Raw genomic sequence first — 16,234 nt, forward strand, 5'->3', positions numbered from 1 at the left:
CATCAGAAGACATATTAAAGTTGTGTCACCTGGCAGGCGTTGGCGTTGGTGGTGAGGCTGGTATTGGTAGTCGTGGTGAGGTTGGTGGTGGTGAGGCTTGTGGTGGTAGAGGTGGTGAGGCCGATGGTGGTTGTGAGTCTGGTGAGGTTGGTGGTGGTGAAGTTGATGGTGGTAGTGGTCGTGAGACTGGCGGTGGAAGTAGTGGTGAGGCTGGTGGTGGTAGAGGTGATGAGGCTGATAGTGCTAGTGGTGGTGAGGTTGTTGGTGGTGGTAGAGATGGTGTAGCTGCTGGTGATAGACGTTGTGGTGAAGCTGGAGTTGGTGGTGAGGTTGGTGATGGAAATAGTGCTGAGGATGATGCTGGTAATAATGGTGAGGCTGCCGGTGGTGTTGGTAGTAGTAGTGAGGCTGGTAGTGGTGTTGGTGAGGTTGGTGTGGTAGGGCCGGTGGTGGTAGTGGTAATTCTGATTGTAGTGATGCTGATAGCTCTGATAGAAGTGATGTTTGTGGTGGTTTTGGTGGCTCTGATACTACTGGTGTTGGTACTGGTTGTTCTGATAGTAGTGGTGCTGGTAGTTCCCATGATACTGGCTATGGTATTGGTGATTCTGGTGTTGGTATTGGTGGTCGTGACTGTAGTGGTGCTGGTAGTTCTGATGGTACTGGCTATGGTATTGGTGATTCTGGTGTTGGTGTTGGTATTGGTGGTCGTGACTGTAGTGGTGCTGGTAGTTCTGATGGTACTGGCTATGGCATTGGTGATTCTGGTGTTGGTATTGGTGGTCGTGACTGTAGTGGTGCTGGTAGTTCTGATGGTACTAGCTATGGTATTGGTGATTCTGGTGTTGGTATTGGTGGTCGTGACTGTAGTGGTGCTGGTAGTTCTGATGGTACTGGCTATGGTATTGGTGATTCTGGTGTTGGAATTGGTGGTCGTGACTGTAGTGGTGCTGGTAGTTCTGATGGTACTGGCTATGGTATTGGTGATTCTGGTGTTGGTGTTGGTATTGGTGGTCGTGACTGTAGTGGTGCTGGTAGTTCTGATGGTACTGGCTATGGTATTGGTGATTCTGGTGTTGGTGTTGGTATTGGTGGTCGTGACTGTAGTGGTGCTGGTAGTTCTGATGGTACTGGCTATGGTATTGGTGATTCTGGTGTTGGTGTTGGTATTGGTGGTCGTGACTGTAGTGGTGCTGGTAGTTCTGATGGTACTGGCTATGGTATTGGTGATTCTGGTGTTGGTGTTGGTATTGGTGGTCGTGACTGTAGTGGTGCTGGTAGTTCCCATGATACTGGCCATGGTATTGGTGATTCTGGTGTTGGTGTTGGTGTTGGTATTGGTGGTCGTGACTGCAGTGGTGCTGGTAGTTCTGATGGTACTGGCTATGGTATTGGTGATTCTGGTGTTGGTATTGGTATTGGTGGTCGTGACTGTAGTGGTGCTGGTAGTTCCCATGATACTGGCTATGGTATTGGTGATTCTGGTGTTGGTGTTGATATTGGTGGTCGTGACTGTAGTGGTGCTGGTAGTTCTGATGGTACTGGCTATGGTATTGGTGATTCTGGTGTTGGTGTTGGTATTGGTGGTCGTGACTGTAGTGGTGCTGGTAGTTCTGATGGTACTGGCTATGGCATTGGTGATTCTGGTGTTGGTATTGGTGGTCGTGACTGTAGTGGTGCTGGTAGTTCTGATGGTACTAGCTATGGTATTGGTGATTCTGGTGTTGGTATTGGTGGTCGTGACTGTAGTGGTGCTGGTAGTTCTGATGGTACTGGCTATGGTATTGGTGATTCTGGTGTTGGAATTGGTGGTCGTGACTGTAGTGGTGCTGGTAGTTCTGATGGTACTGGCTATGGTATTGGTGATTCTGGTGTTGGTGTTGGTATTGGTGGTCGTGACTGTAGTGGTGCTGGTAGTTCTGATGGTACTGGCTATGGTATTGGTGATTCTGGTGTTGGTGTTGGTATTGGTGGTCGTGACTGTAGTGGTGCTGGTAGTTCTGATGGTACTGGCTATGGTATTGGTGATTCTGGTGTTGGTGTTGGTATTGGTGGTCGTGACTGTAGTGGTGCTGGTAGTTCTGATGGTACTGGCTATGGTATTGGTGATTCTGGTGTTGGTGTTGGTATTGGTGGTCGTGACTGTAGTGGTGCTGGTAGTTCCCATGATACTGGCCATGGTATTGGTGATTCTGGTGTTGGTGTTGGTGTTGGTATTGGTGGTCGTGACTGCAGTGGTGCTGGTAGTTCTGATGGTACTGGCTATGGTATTGGTGATTCTGGTGTTGGTATTGGTATTGGTGGTCGTGACTGTAGTGGTGCTGGTAGTTCCCATGATACTGGCTATGGTATTGGTGATTCTGGTGTTGGTGTTGATATTGGTGGTCGTGACTGTAGTGGTGCTGGTAGTTCTGATGGTACTGGCTATGGTATTGGTGATTCTGGTGTTGGTATTGGTGGTCGTGACTGTAGTGGTGCTGGTAGTTCTGATGGTACTGGCTATGGTATTGGTGATTCTGGTGTTGGTACTGGTGGTCGTGACTGTAGTGGTGCTGGTAGTTCTGATGGTACTGGCTATGGTATTGGTGATTCTGGTGTTGGTGTTGGTATTGGTGGTCGTGACTGCAGTGGTGCTGGTAGTTCTGATGGTACTGGCTATGGTATTGGTGATTCTGGTGTTGGTGTTGGTATTGGTGGTCGTGACTGCAGTGGTGCTGGTAGTTCTGATGGTACTGGCTATGGTATTGGTGATTCTGGTGTTGGTGTTGGTGGTCGTGACTGTAGTGGTGCTGGTAGTTCCCATGATACTGGCTATGGTATTGGTGATTCTGGTGTTGGTGTTGGTATTGGTGGTCGTGACTGTAGTGGTGCTGGTAGTTCTGATGGTACTGGCTATGGTATTGGTGATTCTGGTGTTGGTGTTGGTATTGGTGGTCGTGACTGTAGTGGTGCTGGTAGTTCTGATGGTACTGGCTATGGTATTGGTGATTCTGGTGTTGGAATTGGTGGTCGTGACTGTAGTGGTGCTGGTAGTTCTGATGGTACTGGCTATGGTATTGGTGATTCTGGTGTTGGTATTGGTATTGGTGGTCGTGACTGCAGTGGTGCTGGTAGTTCTGATGGTACTGGCTATAGTATTGGTGATTCTGGTGTTGGTGTTGGTATTGGTGGTCGTGACTGCAGTGGTGCTGGTAGTTCTGATGGTACTGGCTATGGTATTGGTGATTCTGGTGTTGGTATTGGTGGTCGTGACTGTAGTGGTGCTGGTAGTTCCCATGATACTGGCTATGGTATTGGTGATTCTGGTGTTGGTGTTGGTATTGGTGGTCGTGACTGTAGTGGTGCTGGTAGTTCTGATGGTACTGGCTATGGTATTGGTGATTCTGGTGTTGGTGTTGGTATTGGTGGTCGTGACTGTAGTGGTGCTGGTAGTTCCCATGATACTGGCTATGGTATTGGTGATTCTGGTGTTGGTGTTGGTATTGGTGGTCGTGACTGTAGTGGTGCTGGTAGTTCTGATGGCACTGGCTATGGTATTGGTGATTCTGGTGTTGGTATTGGTATTGGTGGTCGTGACTGTAGTGGTGCTGGTAGTTCCCATGATACTGGCTATGGTATTGGTGATTCTGGTGTTGGTGTTGATATTGGTGGTCGTGACTGTAGTGGTGCTGGTAGTTCTGATGGTACTGGCTATGGTATTGGTGATTCTGGTGTTGGTATTGGTGGTCGTGACTGTAGTGGTGCTGGTAGTTCTGATGGTACTGGCTATGGTATTGGTGATTCTGGTGTTGGTACTGGTGGTCGTGACTGTAGTGGTGCTGGTAGTTCTGATGGTACTGGCTATGGTATTGGTGATTCTGGTGTTGGTGTTGGTATTGGTGGTCGTGACTGCAGTGGTGCTGGTAGTTCTGATGGTACTGGCTATGGTATTGGTGATTCTGGTGTTGGTGTTGGTATTGGTGGTCGTGACTGCAGTGGTGCTGGTAGTTCTGATGGTACTGGCTATGGTATTGGTGATTCTGGTGTTGGTGTTGGTGGTCGTGACTGTAGTGGTGCTGGTAGTTCCCATGATACTGGCTATGGTATTGGTGATTCTGGTGTTGGTGTTGGTATTGGTGGTCGTGACTGTAGTGGTGCTGGTAGTTCTGATGGTACTGGCTATGGTATTGGTGATTCTGGTGTTGGTGTTGGTATTGGTGGTCGTGACTGTAGTGGTGCTGGTAGTTCTGATGGTACTGGCTATGGTATTGGTGATTCTGGTGTTGGTATTGGTGGTCGTGACTGTAGTGGTGCTGGTAGTTCTGATGGTACTGGCTATGGTATTGGTGATTCTGGTGTTGGTATTGGTATTGGTGGTCGTGACTGCAGTGGTGCTGGTAGTTCTGATGGTACTGGCTATAGTATTGGTGATTCTGGTGTTGGTGTTGGTATTGGTGGTCGTGACTGCAGTGGTGCTGGTAGTTCTGATGGTACTGGCTATGGTATTGGTGATTCTGGTGTTGGTATTGGTGGTCGTGACTGTAGTGGTGCTGGTAGTTCCCATGATACTGGCTATGGTATTGGTGATTCTGGTGTTGGTGTTGGTATTGGTGGTCGTGACTGTAGTGGTGCTGGTAGTTCTGATGGTACTGGCTATGGTATTGGTGATTCTGGTGTTGGTGTTGGTATTGGTGGTCGTGACTGTAGTGGTGCTGGTAGTTCCCATGATACTGGCTATGGTATTGGTGATTCTGGTGTTGGTGTTGGTATTGGTGGTCGTGACTGTAGTGGTGCTGGTAGTTCTGATGGTACTGGCTATGGTATTGGTGATTCTGGTGTTGGTATTGGTGGTCGTGACTGTAGTGGTGCTGGTAGTTCTGATGGTACTGGCTATGGTATTGGTGATTCTGGTGTTGGTATTGGTATTGGTGGTCGTGACTGCAGTGGTGCTGGTAGTTCTGATGGTACTGGCTATAGTATTGGTGATTCTGGTGTTGGTATTGGTGGTCGTGACTGTAGTGGTGCTGGTAGTTCTGATGGTACTGGCTATGGTATTGGTGATTCTGGTGTTGGTATTGGTGGTCGTGACTGTAGTGGTGCTGGTAGTTCTGATGGTACTGGCTATGGTATTGGTGATTCTGGTGTTGGTGTTGGTATTGGTGGTCGTGACTGTAGTGGTGCTGGTAGTTCTGATGGTACTGGCTATGGCATTGGTGATTCTGGTGTTGGTGTTGGTATTGGTGGTCGTGACTGTAGTGGTGCTGGTAGTTCCCATGATACTGGCCATGGTATTGGTGATTCTGGTGTTGGTGTTGGTGTTGGTATTGGTGGTCGTGACTGCAGTGGTGCTGGTAGTTCTGATGGTACTGGCTATGGTATTGGTGATTCTGGTGTTGGTATTGGTATTGGTGGTCGTGACTGTAGTGGTGCTGGTAGTTCCCATGATACTGGCTATGGTATTGGTGATTCTGGTGTTGGTATTGGTGGTCGTGACTGTAGTGGTGCTGGTAGTTCTGATGGTACTGGCTATGGTATTGGTGATTCTGGTGTTGGTATTGGTGGTCGTGACTGTAGTGGTGCTGGTAGTTCTGATGGTACTGGCTATGGTATTGGTGATTCTGGTGTTGGTGTTGGTATTGGTGGTCGTGACTGCAGTGGTGCTGGTAGTTCTGATGGTACTGGCTATGGTATTGGTGATTCTGGTGTTGGTGTTGGTATTGGTGGTCGTGACTGCAGTGGTGCTGGTAGTTCTGATGGTACTGGCTATGGTATTGGTGATTCTGGTGTTGGTGTTGGTGGTCGTGACTGTAGTGGTGCTGGTAGTTCCCATGATACTGGCTATGGTATTGGTGATTCTGGTGTTGGTGTTGGTATTGGTGGTCGTGACTGTAGTGGTGCTGGTAGTTCTGATGGTACTGGCTATGGTTTTGGTGATTCTGGTGTTGGTGTTGGTATTGGTGGTCGTGACTGTAGTGGTGCTGGTAGTTCTGATGGTACTGGCTATGGTATTGGTGATTCTGGTGTTGGTATTGGTGGTCGTGACTGTAGTGGTGCTGGTAGTTCTGATGGTACTGGCTATGGTATTGGTGATTCTGCTGTTGGTATTGGTATTGGTGGTCGTGACTGCAGTGGTGCTGGTAGTTCTGATGGTACTGGCTATAGTATTGGTGATTCTGGTGTTGGTGTTGGTATTGGTGGTCGTGACTGCAGTGGTGCTGGTAGTTCTGATGGTACTGGCTATGGTATTGGTGATTCTGGTGTTGGTATTGGTGGTCGTGACTGTAGTGGTGCTGGTAGTTCCCATGATACTGGCTATGGTATTGGTGATTCTGGTGTTGGTGTTGGTATTGGTGGTCGTGACTGTAGTGGTGCTGGTAGTTCTGATGGTACTGGCTATGGTATTGGTGATTCTGGTGTTGGTGTTGGTATTGGTGGTCGTGACTGTAGTGGTGCTGGTAGTTCCCATGATACTGGCTATGGTATTGGTGATTCTGGTGTTGGTGTTGGTATTGGTGGTCGTGACTGTAGTGGTGCTGGTAGTTCTGATGGTACTGGCTATGGTATTGGTGATTCTGGTGTTGGTATTGGTGGTCGTGACTGTAGTGGTGCTGGTAGTTCTGATGGTACTGGCTATGGTATTGGTGATTCTGGTGTTGGTATTGGTATTGGTGGTCGTGACTGCAGTGGTGCTGGTAGTTCTGATGGTACTGGCTATAGTATTGGTGATTCTGGTGTTGGTGTTGGTATTGGTGGTCGTGACTGCAGTGGTGCTGGTAGTTCTGATGGTACTGGCTATGGTATTGGTGATTCTGGTGTTGGTATTGGTGGTCGTGACTGTAGTGGTGCTGGTAGTTCTGATGATACTGGCTATGGTATTGGTGATTCTGGTGTTGGTGTTGGTATTGGTGGTCGTGACTGTAGTGGTGCTGGTAGTTCCCATGATACTGGCTATGGTATTGGTGATTCTGGTGTTGGTGTTGGTATTGGTGGTCGTGACTGTAGTGGTGCTGGTAGTTCCCATGATACTGGCTATGGTATTGGTGATTCTGGTGTTGGTGTTGGTATTGGTGGTCGTGACTGCAGTGGTGCTGGTAGTTCTGATGGTACTGGCTATGGTATTGGTGATTCTGGTGTTGGTATTGGTGGTCGTGACTGCAGTGGTGCTGGTAGTTCTGATGGTACTGGCTATGGTATTGGTGATTCTGGTGTTGGTGTTGGTATCGGTGGTCGTGACTGTAGTGGTGCTGGTAGTTCTGATGGTACTGGCTATGGTATTGGTGATTCTGGTGTTGGTATTGGTGGTCGTGACTGTAGTGGTGCTGGTAGTTCTGATGGTACTGGCTATGGTATTGGTGATTCTGGTGTTGGTATTGGTATTGGTGGTCGTGACTGCAGTGGTGCTGGTAGTTCTGATGGTACTGGCTATAGTATTGGTGATTCTGGTGTTGGTGTTGGTGTTGGTGGTCGTGACTGCAGTGGTGCTGGTAGTTCTGATGGTACTGGCTATGGTATTGGTGATTCTGGTGTTGGTATTGGTGGTCGTGACTGTAGTGGTGCTGGTAGTTCCCATGATACTGGCTATGGTATTGGTGATTCTGGTGTTGGTGTTGGTATTGGTGGTCGTGACTGTAGTGGTGCTGGTAGTTCTGATGGTACTGGCTATGGTATTGGTGATTCTGGTGTTGGTGTTGGTATTGGTGGTCGTGACTGTAGTGGTGCTGGTAGTTCTGATGGTACTGGCTATGGTATTGGTGATTCTGGTGTTGGTATTGGTGGTCGTGACTGTAGTGGTGCTGGTAGTTCTGATGGTACTGGCTATGGTATTGGTGATTCTGGTGTTGGTATTGGTATTGGTGGTCGTGACTGCAGTGGTGCTGGTAGTTCTGATGGTACTGGCTATAGTATTGGTGATTCTGGTGTTGGTGTTGGTATTGGTGGTCGTGACTGCAGTGGTGCTGGTAGTTCTGATGGTACTGGCTATGGTATTGGTGATTCTGGTGTTGGTATTGGTGGTCGTGACTGTAGTGGTGCTGGTAGTTCCCATGATACTGGCTATGGTATTGGTGATTCTGGTGTTGGTGTTGGTATTGGTGGTCGTGACTGTAGTGGTGCTGGTAGTTCTGATGGTACTGGCTATGGTATTGGTGATTCTGGTGTTGGTATTGGTGGTCGTGACTGTAGTGGTGCTGGTAGTTCTGATGGTACTGGCTATGGTATTGGTGATTCTGGTGTTGGTATTGGTGGTCGTGACTGTAGTGGTGCTGGTAGTTCTGATGGTACTGGCTATGGTATTGGTGATTCTGGTGTTGGTGTTGGTATTGGTGGTCGTGACTGCAGTGGTGCTGGTAGTTCTGATGGTACTGGCTATGGTATTGGTGATTCTGGTGTTGGTGTTGGTATTGGTGGTCGTGACTGCAGTGGTGCTGGTAGTTCTGATGGTACTGGCTATGGTATTGGTGATTCTGGTGTTGGTGTTGGTGGTCGTGACTGTAGTGGTGCTGGTAGTTCCCATGATACTGGCTATGGTATTGGTGATTCTGGTGTTGGTGTTGGTATTGGTGGTCGTGACTGTAGTGGTGCTGGTAGTTCTGATGGTACTGGCTATGGTTTTGGTGATTCTGGTGTTGGTGTTGGTATTGGTGGTCGTGACTGTAGTGGTGCTGGTAGTTCTGATGGTACTGGCTATGGTATTGGTGATTCTGGTGTTGGTATTGGTGGTCGTGACTGTAGTGGTGCTGGTAGTTCTGATGGTACTGGCTATGGTATTGGTGATTCTGGTGTTGGTATTGGTATTGGTGGTCGTGACTGCAGTGGTGCTGGTAGTTCTGATGGTACTGGCTATAGTATTGGTGATTCTGGTGTTGGTGTTGGTATTGGTGGTCGTGACTGCAGTGGTGCTGGTAGTTCTGATGGTACTGGCTATGGTATTGGTGATTCTGGTGTTGGTATTGGTGGTCGTGACTGTAGTGGTGCTGGTAGTTCCCATGATACTGGCTATGGTATTGGTGATTCTGGTGTTGGTGTTGGTATTGGTGGTCGTGACTGTAGTGGTGCTGGTAGTTCTGATGGTACTGGCTATGGTATTGGTGATTCTGGTGTTGGTGTTGGTATTGGTGGTCGTGACTGTAGTGGTGCTGGTAGTTCCCATGATACTGGCTATGGTATTGGTGATTCTGGTGTTGGTGTTGGTATTGGTGGTCGTGACTGTAGTGGTGCTGGTAGTTCTGATGGTACTGGCTATGGTATTGGTGATTCTGGTGTTGGTATTGGTGGTCGTGACTGTAGTGGTGCTGGTAGTTCTGATGGTACTGGCTATGGTATTGGTGATTCTGGTGTTGGTATTGGTATTGGTGGTCGTGACTGCAGTGGTGCTGGTAGTTCTGATGGTACTGGCTATAGTATTGGTGATTCTGGTATTGGTGTTGGTATTGGTGGTCGTGACTGCAGTGGTGCTGGTAGTTCTGATGGTACTGGCTATGGTATTGGTGATTCTGGTGTTGGTATTGGTGGTCGTGACTGTAGTGGTGCTGGTAGTTCCCATGATACTGGCTATGGTATTGGTGATTCTGGTGTTGGTGTTGGTATTGGTGGTCGTGACTGTAGTGGTGCTGGTAGTTCTGATGGTACTGGCTATGGTATTGGTGATTCTGGTGTTGGTGTTGGTATTGGTGGTCGTGACTGTAGTGGTGCTGGTAGTTCCCATGATACTGGCTATGGTATTGGTGATTCTGGTGTTGGTGTTGGTATTGGTGGTCGTGACTGCAGTGGTGCTGGTAGTTCTGATGGTACTGGCTATGGTATTGGTGATTCTGGTGTTGGTATTGGTGGTCGTGACTGCAGTGGTGCTGGTAGTTCTGATGGTACTGGCTATGGTATTGGTGATTCTGGTGTTGGTGTTGGTATCGGTGGTCGTGACTGTAGTGGTGCTGGTAGTTCTGATGGTACTGGCTATGGTATTGGTGATTCTGGTGTTGGTATTGGTGGTCGTGACTGTAGTGGTGCTGGTAGTTCTGATGGTACTGGCTATGGTATTGGTGATTCTGGTGTTGGTATTGGTATTGGTGGTCGTGACTGCAGTGGTGCTGGTAGTTCTGATGGTACTGGCTATAGTATTGGTGATTCTGGTGTTGGTGTTGGTGTTGGTGGTCGTGACTGTAGTGGTGCTGGTAGTTCCCATGGTACTGGCTATGGTATTGGTGATTCTGGTGTTGGTATTGGTGGTCGTGACTGTAGTGGTGCTGGTAGTTCCCATGATACTGGCTATGGTATTGGTGATTCTGGTGTTGGTGTTGGTACTGGTGGTCGTGACTGTAGTGGTGCTGGTAGTTCTGATGGTACTGGCTATGGTATTGGTGATTCTGGTGTTGGTGTTGGTATTGGTGGTCGTGACTGTAGTGGTGCTGGTAGTTCCCATGATACTGGCTATGGTATTGGTGATTCTGGTGTTGGTGTTGGTATTGGTGGTCGTGACTGTAGTGGTGCTGGTAGTTCTGATGGTACTGGCTATGGTATTGGTGATTCTGGTGTTGGTATTGGTGGTCGTGACTGTAGTGGTGCTGGTAGTTCTGATGGTACTGGCTATGGTATTGGTGATTCTGGTGTTGGTATTGGTATTGGTGGTCGTGACTGCAGTGGTGCTGGTAGTTCTGATGGTACTGGCTATAGTATTGGTGATTCTGGTGTTGGTGTTGGTATTGGTGGTCGTGACTGCAGTGGTGCTGGTAGTTCTGATGGTACTGGCTATGGTATTGGTGATTCTGGTGTTGGTATTGGTGGTCGTGACTGTAGTGGTGCTGGTAGTTCCCATGATACTGGCTATGGTATTGGTGATTCTGGTGTTGGTGTTGGTATTGGTGGTCGTGACTGTAGTGGTGCTGGTAGTTCTGATGGTACTGGCTATGGTATTGGTGATTCTGGTGTTGGTGTTGGTATTGGTGGTCGTGACTGTAGTGGTGCTGGTAGTTCCCATGATACTGGCTATGGTATTGGTGATTCTGGTGTTGGTGTTGGTATTGGTGGTCGTGACTGCAGTGGTGCTGGTAGTTCTGATGGTACTGGCTATGGTATTGGTGATTCTGGTGTTGGTATTGGTGGTCGTGACTGCAGTGGTGCTGGTAGTTCTGATGGTACTGGCTATGGTATTGGTGATTCTGGTGTTGGTGTTGGTATCGGTGGTCGTGACTGTAGTGGTGCTGGTAGTTCCCATGATACTGGCTATGGTGTTGGTGATTCTGGTGTTGGTGTTGGTATTGGTGGTCGTGACTGCTGTGGTGCTGGTAGTTCTGATGGTACTGGCTATGGTATTGGTGATTCTGGTGTTGGTATTGGTGGTCGTGACTGCAGTGGTGCTGGTAGTTCTGATGGTACTGGCTATGGTATTGGTGATTCTGGTGTTGGTATTGGTATTGGTGGTCGTGACTGTAGTGGTGCTGGTAGTTCCCATGATACTGGCTATGGTATTGGTGATTCTGGTGTTGGTGTTGGTATTGGTGGTCGTGACTGTAGTGGTGCTGGTAGTTCCCATGATACTGGCTATGGTATTGGTGATTCTGGTGTTGGTGTTGGTATTGGTGGTCGTGACTGTAGTGGTGCTGGTAGTTCCCATGATACTGGCTATGGTATTGGTGATTCTGGTGTTGGTGTTGGTATTGGTGGTCGTGACTGTAGTGGTGCTGGTAGTTCTGATGGTACTGGCTATGGTATTGGTGATTCTGGTGTTGGTATTGGTGGTCGTGACTGCAGTGGTGCTGGTAGTTCTGATGGTACTGGCTATGGTATTGGTGATTCTGGTGTTGGTATTGGTATTGGTGGTCGTGACTGTAGTGGTGCTGGTAGTTCCCATGATACTGGCTATGGTATTGGTGATTCTGGTGTTGGTGTTGGTATTGGTGGTCGTGACTGTAGTGGTGCTGGTAGTTCCCATGATACTGGCTATGGTATTGGTGATTCTGGTGTTGGTGTTGGTATTGGTGGTCGTGACTGTAGTGGTGCTGGTAGTTCCCATGATACTGGCTATGGTATTGGTGATTCTGGTGTTGGTGTTGGTATTGGTGGTCGTGACTGTAGTGGTGCTGGTAGTTCTGATGGTACTGGCTATGGTATTGGTGATTCTGGTGTTGGTGTTGGTATTGGTGGTTCTGGTTATAGTTGTGCTGGTAGTTCTGGTGGTACTGGTGTTGGTATTGGTGATTCTGGTGGAAGTGACATATGTTTGTAATGGTATTGGTTGTTTTACTGATATTCAGTATTGGTTCCCACTGTAGTGGTGTTATGGTTCTGGTGGTACTGGTGTTGTTGCTGTGGTTCTGATGGTACTGGTATTGATTCTGTCGTTCTGGTGGTACTGGTATTGATTCTGTCGTTCTGGTGGTACTGGTATTGATTCTGTCGTTCTGGTGGTACTGGTATTGATTCTGTCGTTCTGGTGGTACTGGTATTGATTCTGTCGTTCTGGCGGTACTGGTATTGATTCTGTCGTTCTGGTGGTACTGGTATTGATTCTGTCGTTCTGGCGGTACTGGTATTGCCATTTCCAAGCAACACATGATCATAGTTTTAGTATTTAAACATAGGAGGACGTTATACACAACGTTTCAGAGTGTAGTTACACTCCTTCGTCGGCTGAATGGAACATTTGGCAACAGACAGCAAAATATGTATATTTTAAACAACAGCGGTAGGATAAAAAAAGGAAGGTAGTAAATAATTAACACTTGACTGGCAAGGTAGGCGGAAAGTGGACGCCATGGATTAGAATTGTCGTCTCCCTCAAAATAAAAAAAAAAAGTTGACATCCAAAATTATCGCCTTTTCGTGTATCATTTCTAAAATGTCTTTCAAAAACTACATGACATATATTTATTAGAATATATACAAGTTAAAGTGAATTTGCCTGGTTCATACAGCTCTACATCCCGTGTAGAAGTATTAGATGCCGCGTGTGTTGGTGCAGTGGAGAAGGGCAGTTTGTGTTTGGTGAGACACTTCTCAGGAACCTCATAGTCAGAGACGACGTACACACTGTGTGGCACGTCAGTGCCTAGTACTAGCACCACCCAGGACTCCAGACACCGTTAAAGTTGGCCGGGTTAGATCGAGGGTCAGAGGGTGGGTCCATCGCAGGCACCCGAGTTCCATTCTTCAGGGCCAGCATCTGCAGGAGGAAGTTGACGAGGGTGGGGTTGTCCTTGGAGATGTCTTGGTGCTCCGTGGGATCGGCGCTGATGTTGAACAGCATGACACTTGAAAGGGGAGAGTCGTCCATGACGGGGACGTCTATGTCTGACCCTGCAGGAGGGTACCAACCAGAGTACCCAGGGCTACCAACGATCAGCTTCAGGTCTCCCCATCTCAGAGCTGCGGCATAGTGGTCGTCGTATATGTTGTAGACAAATTCATTCCTTACGCTGCTGCCTCCGTTCAGGATCATGTCGACCTGACTCATCCCGTCGATATCCAGTAGGCTGGAGTCACCCCCAGCTATGTCCAGTAACGTTGGGTACCAGTCCACGGCATGGAACATCCCAGGGTGAGTGTAGCCTCTCTTCTTCAGTAGAGTCTTGCTGTAGACGAAAGCAGGTCCCCTGGTTCCTCCCTCCCATAATGTGGCTTTCCCACCCCTCAGAGGCCAGTTATTAGCGCCATCACCAGGCGGACCACCATTATCTGTTGTAAACACAAGAAGCAAATTGTCCATGAATCCAAGGTTCTCCAGAACAGTGGTGATGTTGTACACAGCATCGTCCAAAGCACTCACCATACCACTGTAAACCATCCTGTTCAAATCATGAATGTGGCTGTAGCGATCAGAATATTTAGCAGGGACCTGTAGTGGAATATGCACAGCTTGAAACGGCAGGTACAGATACATGGGCTTGGATTTGTCGTGGTTCATTATGATATCGATGGCTCTTTTCACAAACACATACGTGGAGTATTCCCCTTGTGCGTCCTTGTAGACATCTGTCATGTTCCTGAAGTCATATCCATAGTAATCAGTGAGCTCGTCCCTGACGTGTGTGAAATAGTCCTCCATACCCGCATAGTAGCCCATGAAGGTGTCGAAACCTCTGTAGGTGGGTGTGTACTTCAAGTTACAGAAGCCAAGATGCCACTTGCCGACCATGTGGGTATCATAGCCCAGAGTCTTCAGCCTCTGCGGAATGGTGATTATGTCCGCTGGCATGTACTTGGGCTGCTCTATGAACACCACATTATCCTGGAGCCCTGTGTGGTAGGGGAACTTGCCCGACATGAAACAGTTTCTTGAGGGGGAACACAGTGGCTGGACGTAGGACGAGTTGAGGATAACGCCGCCACGGGCGAGGCGGTCAAGTGTCGGTGTCTGGATGTCGGGGTTGATCCAGCCTACGTCATTCCAGCCAAGGTCATCTGCCACGATGAAGACGATGTGTGGTTTGTCAGCAGCAGTAATAAGTTGAAGACATGTTAGGAAGACAACAGACAAGATAGTTGGGAGGCTCATGTCTGAGAGTGTGTATCTAACACAGACAAATATCTGTATTTATAATCAGCAGTGAACGTGACACCGTCAGTATGTGAGTCAGAGGTAATGTCCCGTGCTTATCAACCCGAGGTCAGACCACACTGAAACAACTGACTGGTCTAGTTCTACAAGAAATGTTGGTCACTGTAACATCCTTCCGTCAGCATGAATCGCCAATATCTTATCAGTCCATGTGCAACCTCTCCAAATTACTGGCTATATTTCGGTCAGCAGTACGTCAACAAAGACGCTTGTCAGCAAAATGGATCAGTGTAAAACCGTTAAAGACCGAAAGTATATTATGCAGTTTAAAGTAATAGGATACAGTTAACCAGATTTACAAATCAATACAAATTACTTCAAAACAATTGCAGTGTCAGTCCACAAGACAGTGGCACTACAAGATACAATTGCAGTACAACTACAATGCACAATATGGAACAGTATATAACAGCACGTGCTTGATAATACCATTAACAGTAGCACGTGGTCAAACTTTTACACATATTTTCACATAATCTGACAGAGGCATGTGCTCGCCCATTTATATAGCCTAAATACATTCCGCGAGGTATGACACCATGTTAAATTAGTCTTGTGTTCCAGAATACTGCAGATTACTTTTAAATACAGAATGTAACAATTATCACACCAGTTTTCATTTGTGTACAGTGCATTACATGATACTAACAGCAGTGTTTAACTCTTTCAAATTATAGGACTCGTCAGTGAATATCAAGTAGAATATGATTATTTCACCACATACTTTAACATGAAAAAACTTACATTTGCAAATTCGAAAGTTTTAAAAGAAACCGAAATAATCACAGTACCGAAATACTCCGGCAAACAACGAATTCGATGAAACGATGAACTCATGAAAGCCATTTAGAACATAACTAACGCAACACGAGCATTTAAAGTTCTTTGGGAGAAACACAAAGTAACGCGAAAATAATCGAAGTTTTGAGAAAAAAAAAATGCAACAAGAAACTACTTGAAATGTTAAGAAACTTGTAGTAACCAGAAAAATATCGAGGGGAGATACTTGGATTTCCGTTGTGTAGAGGCTTGGACCAGAGTTTTCAAGGGGACGGAGGAAGTGAAATAAGTTTAGATGCCGAGAAGGTTAATGTGGTGGGAGGTGTTTACTAGCCCGTATCTCTATACCCTTGATAGGAAACAGCTCCTACCACATGGGCCGGGTCCCTCATGCACCAGCCCTAGAATGTTTCATTACGCCTGGATTTCTCGTGCAGATTTACTTGGAGTGTTTCTTAAATGGCACGTATCTTTTGCTAATGTTACTTTCAATTAAAATAATATTTTTATGACTACTTGATTTCCAATACAAATTTTCACCTGGTACTATCTAACTGAAAATTAACGATTAAAAATGAAAGTTGTTGGAAATTATGTTTGTTGTTTTCGTAATGAGCTGACTGGGAGTATATGTCATGTTTATCGGGAATGTAGCAAAACACAAACATTTTAGAATGAACTGGAAGTTTGGATGAATAATCATACTGAGAACAAATAACAAAATGCAAAAAGGTTCTTGTTTGTTTTCAGGGAAATTTTGGAATTGTGGAAAACTTCATTACAATCAAAAGTTACCTTCAAAATCATGACACAAAATGGCGAACTACATTGCCAACTAAACAATAAACCTACATTTTATGTTGGGTAGGTAATACTGAACTCAAAGTATGTGAAACTTACAAACTCTCAAAATTCTGCCTTGGTGTG

At 47.0% G+C, this 16,234-nt stretch overlaps 1 protein-coding gene and 1 pseudogene across 1 annotated transcript; both read right to left on the reverse strand.

Annotated features, from left to right (window-relative positions):
• Positions 1–14: 14 nt before the first annotated feature.
• LOC137284048 (uncharacterized) lies at positions 15–12,509 on the reverse strand. Its single transcript, XM_067815704.1, has 2 exons — positions 12,324–12,509; positions 15–488 (listed from the first exon to the last, which is right to left on the reverse strand). Exons 1-2 carry the CDS (start codon positions 12,507–12,509, stop codon positions 15–17), a joined length of 660 nt encoding a protein of 219 aa, XP_067671805.1.
• A 322-nt stretch (positions 12,510–12,831) lies between these two features.
• Positions 12,832–14,480, reverse strand: LOC137284502 (arylsulfatase B pseudogene; annotated as a pseudogene).
• Positions 14,481–16,234: the final 1,754 nt, after the last annotated feature.

Source organism: Haliotis asinina, chromosome 5 (assembly GCF_037392515.1).
Source record: "Haliotis asinina isolate JCU_RB_2024 chromosome 5, JCU_Hal_asi_v2, whole genome shotgun sequence".
In the NCBI taxonomy this organism is placed as follows: domain Eukaryota; kingdom Metazoa; phylum Mollusca; class Gastropoda; order Lepetellida; family Haliotidae; genus Haliotis; species Haliotis asinina.